The following is a 7,676-nucleotide window of genomic DNA, read 5'->3' as shown; positions in this document are numbered from 1 at the left end:
TAAAATGGTTACTCTGTTAATACACAGTTGATGTGTATTAACAAATAGATCAAATAGACCTTTTGAATTATGGTTCTGTTACTTTGAGTACATTATTCAACTCCTTTTAAGAGTGTTTGCTACTTATAAATGTATCTATGATGCCTGTTTGGTCTATTTCAAAACTTGATGGAGGGATTAAGTGAAATCACATTCTTCTATGTGCCAGCATCCTGCCAGGAATACATTAAACTCGGTGGCTATCCAATTGCTGCACTTCTGTCTGCCTTCCCTCCAGAGGCGATCTTCCTCCACTTTCTCTCTTTCCCTTTCTTCCAATGGGCTAGTTTGTTTCCAGGTGGGATGAGTCAGCACAGATCAGCGCCTCATGCAGAGAGCTCACCTCGTTTTCCTTAAATCCTTCAATCCCTCTTCAAGCCCAGTAAGCATTGCTAGGCAGCCCCATTCACCCACACTCACCCTGAGGGCACTCACTGGGCACGGAACATGTGAGCCCTGACTCACTTGGAGCTTGTCAACATTGCCTCATTCTCAGGCCCAACTCCATGCCTAGTGTTTCTTTGAAACATTGATTTCTTTAGAGCAATTTAATCTCTCCACACTTAAAAAACAAAAACAAACAAACAAACAAACAAACAAAAACCTGCCTTCCCTGCAGTCAATCAATATATCAATAAAACAAAATATAAATAACTAAAAATAAAGCTCTACTCCTATAGCACTTATTTGTACTGTCACAGTAGGGCTACTCTTTAGATATTCTCTTGTTTTAGTCTCATTTATTTTGTGTTTATGTTTTTCCTCAAGCAAAGTAGTCCTTGAAGACAAATGCAGATTTTTTCTTAATCATGTAAAGTTATTATAGTGCTCAATTTATAATTGTTTTATTAATTTTGATAGTATCAACTGGAATGTCATAAATACCCAAACTAATTAGTATTCTCCCACCTCCACATCTGTAAGGTTTCTTTACTCTTTTTTTTTTTTATTCTTATTTTAGCATATTGTGGGGGTACAAAAGTTTAGGTTACGTATATTGCCGTTGGCACCCCCTCCCCGAGTCAGAGCTTCAAACGTGTCCATCCCCTAGACAGTGCGCATTGCACTCATTATGTATGTATATACTCATCCTCTCCTCCACCCACATCTACCCAACACCCGATCAATGTTATTCCTAAATATGCTCTTAGGTGATGATTAGTGAAACCAATTTGATGGTGAGTACATGTGGTGCTTATTTTTCCATTCTTGGGATACTTCACTTAATAGAATGAGTTCCAACTCTTTCCAGGAAAATACAAGAGGCACTATATCACCATTGTTTCTTATAGCTGAGTAGTACTCCATGATATACATATACCACATTTTATTAATCCACTCATGTATTGATGGGCACTTGGGTTGTTTCCACATCTTCGCAATTCTGAATTGCGCTGCTATAAACATTCAGGTGCAGATTTGTATTTCTTCTCTCTCTGGAATTCCTTTCCTTTTCACTTGTATTCCAGAAGGAAGAAGCCCAGCCTAGACCACATCTCCTCCACAAGACTTTCTCTTAATCCTTCCACTGAAGTTACTCTTTCTCTCCTATGTCCTTACATGGTACTAGACTAGAATTCAAAATATCTGTATGCTGGCTGACTGCTAGCTATGGGAACAAGGGCAAGATATTTAAATTCTTGGAGCCTTGGTTACCTATAACTCTAAAATGAAGATAATTACACCTATCTCACATGGCCATTGTAAGGATCAAATGAGGTAATGTATATGGAAGTTTTTGTAAACTAAACAGGGATAAATAAATGAAAGGGATAATTATCTCTATTATAGCTCTTATCATGGTCTGCCTTGCATTATAGTTACTTGTAAGAAATCCTGGGAGAGTAAGACTGTTTTACTCTATAACTCCCACCATGCCTTGCACATAGACGCATGTTAGAATGTGTTGAGTTGAGCTGACATTGTCTTCACACAACTATTACAGGGGACTTCAGAGCCTTCTCTCTCCTATGCACAATGGCAACTCTTAAGGAAAAATTCATTGCACCAGTTGCAGAAAAAGAGGCAGCGGTCCCAAACAATAAAATCACTGTAGTGGGTGTTGGACATGTTGGTATGGCGTGTGCTATCAGCATTCTGGGAAAGTCTCTGGCTGATGAATTTGCTCTTGTGGATGTTTTGGAAGATAAGCTTAAAGGAGAAATGATGGATCTGCAGCATGGGAGCTTATTTCTTCAGACATCTAAAATTGTGGCAGATAAAGATTACTCTGTGACCGCCAAGTCTAAGATTGTGGTGGTAACTGCAGGCGTCCGTCAGCAAGAGGGGGAGAGTCGTCTCAATCTGGTACAGAGAAATGTTAATGTCTTCAAGTTCATTATTCCCCAGATCATCAAGTACAGTCCTGATTGCATCATAATTGTGGTTTCCAACCCAGGGGACATTCTAACATATGTTACCTGGAAACTAAGCAGATTACCCAAGCACCGTGTGATTGGAAGTGGGTGTAATCTGGATTCTGCTCTATTTTGCTATCTCATGGCTGAAAAATTTGGCATTCATCCCAGCAGCTGCCATGGATGGATTCTGGGAGAACATGGCAACTCAAGTGTGGCTGTGTGGAGTGGAGTGAATGTGGCAGGTGTTTCTCTCCAGGAATTGAATCCAGAAATGGGAACAGACAACGATAGTGAAAATTGGAAAGAAGTCCATGAGATGGTGGTTGAGAGTGCCTATGAAGTTATCAAGCTAAAAGGTTATACCAGTTGGGCCACTGGATTAAGTATAGCTGATCTTATTGAATCCATGCTAAAAAATCTATCCAGGATTCATCTGGTATCAACAATGGTAAAGGGGATGTATGGCATTGAGAATGAAGTCTTCCTGAGCCTCCCATGTATCCTCAACGCAAGGGTATTAACCAGTGTTATGAACCAGAAGCTAGAGGATGATGAGGTTGCTCAGCTCAAGAAAAGTGCAGATACCCTGTGGGACATCCAGAAGGACCTGAAAGATCTGTGACTGCTGAGCTCTAGGCTGTAGAAATTCAAAAACTACAATGTGATTAACCCTGAGCCTTTAGTTTTCATCCATGTACATGGACCATAGTTTGCTTTTATCTTCCTAAATAAATGAATTTGGGCTCAAAGAATCAAAGCCCATGCTTGATTTAATGCTAGCAATATGAGCCCTTGAACAAATAAAATTAACACTATCATAAAAAAAACTAATGTGTTGAGTTGAATGTACTGCTGAATGCATATCAGAGCCAGGCCCTTCCTTCTCCAGAGAAGCAAATGTCCATCACAGCATTGGTAATTCTATAGACAGCCAAACAAACAAACAAACAAAAAAAACCCACAAAAAAACAAGCACATTTGATTTTTTAAAAAAATGCACCAGAAGATGATTTTCGAAAGGGAAAGGGGGAGTCGTTTCCTCTCGATATGTGCCACATGTTCAAAGCCTGCAGAGCAAGTAACTAACACAATTCATCAAGTGAGATTATAGGAATTCAGGAAACAGCAAGTCCTAATTAAACCAAAACAACAATCCACACCAGATGCACACTCTATTTTCAAGCTATGATCTTGTATTTTATCATCCCACAGAGTCTTAGAGTCAGGACTTGTAGCAGAGGGGCTGAGCTGGAAGCCAAAACAGGATGGCAGTCCAGTTCTTGTGGAGGAGTCTAAACTGGAATGTCAGATGTTTACATTCAAAGTGAGGGGCATTTTCCAACCAAGAACGGGATGGTTCTCCTAAATGTCCAGTTGACTTCCTGGATCCAAAGGGGGAGGAATGATGTTGAGAATTCTGTTATAAATACTCCTTTTTATATAAGACCTCTTTAGGAGGTCTTATGTGACCCTCCTGGTAGAGTTGGGTCCTTTCTGTGTTCCCTTCATTCTGTGCGCATCTCTGCCTAGCACATAACACACTGGGAATAAGAATGGTCACTTTGATACCAGTGCGGACCACGGCCAGTGATGGCAGAGAAGGTTCTTGACTTCCACACAGGAAGGAATTTAAGTGCAGGGTCACAGTGAGGGAAAAGAACTCAAACACGAGGTAAAAGCAGAAGCAGATAGATTTACTGAAAGCAAAGTATACTCTTTTAGAAAGAGGCAAAAGAGCGGACTGAGCCAAAAAGAAACAGTGTCACAGGTTTAGGGTCTGTTCTTTTATATTAAATATTAATGATATGCTAAAACTGGAGGCAGAATATTCATGGATTTTCTGGGAAAGGGTGGAGAGTTCCTACAACCAGGAACCCTCCCCTTTCTTGACGTTATAGGGTAACTTCTGGGAGTTGCCATGGCACTTGTAAACTGTGATGCAGCTGGTGAGTGTGATTTTTACTACATTAGTGAGGGTAGTTCATTTAGGGACATTGTTGCCTCAACTGTGCGCATGCCCCAATTAAAGGAATTCCCCCTTTTACCTTAGATAAAGATGTTATGGCTAAAGTGAAATAACTTAAGTGTCTGTATTGGTTACATTTATCTTAGCTAAGCATATTCACATTCTTGTGACTTTCTTATCCTATTGGCCTTCTTCTTCCAACCCCCACCCTCACTGCCGGCAGGGTATCTGACTCCTGTTTCAATTCCATCCATGTCAGGACAGTCAGATTTTCTCTCTTAAAAGGCTTTGAACAAAAAGATTAAATTAGTCAGATGGTGTTAAGCTTCAAATCTCTATAATCACTCCAGTAGGAAATGTTGACTGGACCATTGGATGTGACTTTAGAGATCTGAAAGGAACCGTGGGCTGAAAATACATTTGTAAGTCATCACCATATATATGGCTAGCCATGTGGATGAAATCTTCCAGCATAAGACATTACCAGGAAAAGAGAAGAGAGAAGACAGAAGAGAAGAGAGGAGAGGAGAGCTCAAGTCTCAGATTTACCATTTATTTATTTGATGATAGACTTCAGGAAAGGCCTTTGATCATGCTGAGTGACAATTTTGTTTTCTGTAAAAAAAATCATTCGTTAATTCATTTATTCATTAATTTAGTTGACAATTTTTAGAAATGCTGATTGCAAGCCAGATGCTGTGTGAGACGTCGGTGATACAGTGGTAAACATAACAGAGACTTTGTCTTTATATATATGAGGGCTGTCTGGAAAGCATCCAGTCATATAATATGAAAAATTTATTAAAAATGGGTGGATACTTTCTGGACAGCCCTCGTATATATAAATATAGAGAGTGAGATAGAGATAAAAGGATGCTATGACAGGTGTGGCCAGGATGATTTGGGTGCCCTTTTGAGAGGCAACCACTCCAGTTCTAGGGGATCAGGAGAAGTTTCTGGAAGAATTACACTTAAGAAAAGAACTGAGGAATAAATTGGAAGTTATCCAGGTGAAGGTTGGGAAGTGAGGGGACATGAACGGAACAGAAGAAACAACAATCCAAGAGCCCACCAGGGAGAGAGCACATAGCAAAACTGAAGGAACAATAAGGGTTTCAGTATGATTTAGGGGGAGGAGGTATGCAATGAGGAAAGATGAGAGAGTCAGGCTGGACACAGATTATGAAGCATCTTGTAGGTGGTTGTAGGGGGCCAGCTTTCATCTCAAAGAAAGTAAAAAGCCATGGAGGGGTTTTAGCCAGGGAAATTCCATTAATAGAATGGTGTTTTAGAAATAGAATTCTTGTTACAGTGTGGAAACTGAATTGGAAATAAAAAGGTCAGTTAGAAAACTGTTGAAATAACCTGGATGAAAAAATGAAGATGTCCTGAGTCAGACCAGCAGTTGTGAGATGAAGAAAAAGGTATAGATTCCAGAGGCAACAAGAAGGGAGGACATAGCAGTAACTAGGGTTGCTGGAGTGAGTAGAAGTCAAGAAAACTGGACTTCAGTAGTGAGATGGCATGTGATGTCAGTTTAGCAATGAAGAGAAAATTAGCTTGACCACCATGATGACCACTGACCTCTACATAGTTTTATCTGTCTCTGAGTAAGTGTGTGTATGTGCATGAATCCACTTTAAGAAACCACAAAGAACACCCTCAATTTTCAACCAGGAAGTCTACAAACTTATCTACATCAGCATCTACTCTTGCTCCTTTAGTTCTGCATAAAGAGATGCTCCCCATCCTGTCTAACATTGGTCCCTCTCTCCATGCTTTGGACCTGTCTGCTTTATCTGCTTATGAACAATTTCCCCTTCTCTCTCTTGTAGCTTCATACTCTCCCTCTCAACTGGATCCTTTCCATTGGCATTGAATATGCTTGAGTCTTTCCCAATAAAAAGCACATAACTCAACCTTGCTGTCCCCAACCCTGGGCCGTGGGCCAGTATTGGTCCATGGCCTGTTAGGAACCAGGCCACACAGCAGGAGGTGAGCAGCAGGCCAGCAAGCGAAGTTTCATCTGTATTTACAGCCACTCCCCATTGCTCACATCACTGCATAAGCTCCGCCTCCTGTCAGATCAGCGGCATTAGATTCTCATAGGAGCACCAACCCTACTATAAACTGCACATGTGAGGGATCTAGGTTTTGCGCTCCTTATGAGAATCTAATGCCTGATGATCTGAGGTGGAGCTGAGGTGGTGATGCTAGCATTGGGGAGCAGCTACAAACACAGATTATCATTAGCAGAGAGGTTTGACTGCACAGAGACTATAAATCAATTCCTTGCAGACTCATATCAAAACCCTATCAATGGGTGGCAAGTGACAATGTAGTAATAGTAGAAATAAAGTGCCCAATAAATGTAATATGCTTGAATTATGAATCAACTCAAAACTATCCCCCTGCCCCATCCGTGGAAAAATTGTCTTCCATGAAACTGGTCCCTCGTGCCAAAACAGTTGGGACCACTGACTCAACCTGCATCCCTCTTCCAGCCTTTCTCCTCCACTTTTCAGCCAAATGTCTTAAGAGAATGGTCCAACCTCACAGTCCACCTTGCCTGCCCTCCACTTAACTCCTTCAGTTTCTCCAAAGACCTCCATATTCCTAAATTCTTTGAACATGTTTCAGTCGTCACCTTACAGGAATGTCTCAAAATCTCTTTTATTTGTTTTTACAAACTGTTTTTAATTGAAAAATACAAAAGAGAACCAAGAATAACATGACAAGTACCCATGTAATCAACAACCAAAATTTAAAAAATGTTAACATTTTTCACATTTGCTTCAGAACTATTTTTTTAAATTTTAACGTTACTTTGTTAACAACACAAATCCCTTTCCTTTCCTTCTCTCTCCACAGGGCAGGTGTTTATCAGGAATTTAATATTTAGCCTCCCTGTTTGTGTCCCCAGGGCTTAGCACCATTGTACCATAGCAGGTGCTCAACAAATATTGCCAAATATATGAATTAATGAAAAAGTAGCTTATATTTAAGTGCTTTGGGGAAATAGGAACTGTTATTATTTTTCTGAGAATAAGCTAGGGGAAGAGAAACCTGAGGAGAATGCCTTGCTGAGAAAAGGACTTGGGGAGTAGGGTGCCAGTGTGCTGGCGTTTGAGGACATGGTTATAAAATGTTACACAGTGTAAGCTTTATGTTACACACTTTCAGTAACAGGTAATTCACTGCCTCATAAAGTAACTCGTTTCATTTCCATACTCTTTGCTTGGAGAAAAGATTATTTTTCATTTTTGTATCTCTTTTTAGGTATTTTCTTTGAGTATTTCCATAGTAACCAC

General features: G+C 40.2%; 1 protein-coding gene across 2 annotated transcripts; it reads left to right on the top strand.

Annotated features, from left to right (window-relative positions):
• Positions 1 to 2,016: 2,016 nt before the first annotated feature.
• Positions 2,017 to 3,029, top strand: LOC138389739 (L-lactate dehydrogenase B chain-like). Of its 2 annotated transcripts, XM_069478306.1 has the most exons (2): positions 2,017 to 2,264; positions 2,439 to 3,029. In XM_069478306.1, the coding sequence occupies exons 1-2, from the start codon at positions 2,017 to 2,019 to the stop codon at positions 3,019 to 3,021; spliced, it is 831 nt and encodes a 276-aa protein (XP_069334407.1). In that variant the 3' UTR covers positions 3,022 to 3,029. The 2 variants fall into 2 exon arrangements, with proteins under 2 accessions (XP_069334407.1, XP_069334406.1); XM_069478305.1 differs by having other exon boundaries at positions 2,017 to 3,029.
• The last annotated feature ends 4,647 nt before the right edge of the window (positions 3,030 to 7,676 follow it).

The sequence above is a fragment of the Eulemur rufifrons genome, chromosome 8 (genome assembly GCF_041146395.1).
Source record: "Eulemur rufifrons isolate Redbay chromosome 8, OSU_ERuf_1, whole genome shotgun sequence".
In the NCBI taxonomy this organism is placed as follows: domain Eukaryota; kingdom Metazoa; phylum Chordata; class Mammalia; order Primates; family Lemuridae; genus Eulemur; species Eulemur rufifrons.
This window is presented reverse-complemented; position numbering and strand designations above follow the sequence as displayed.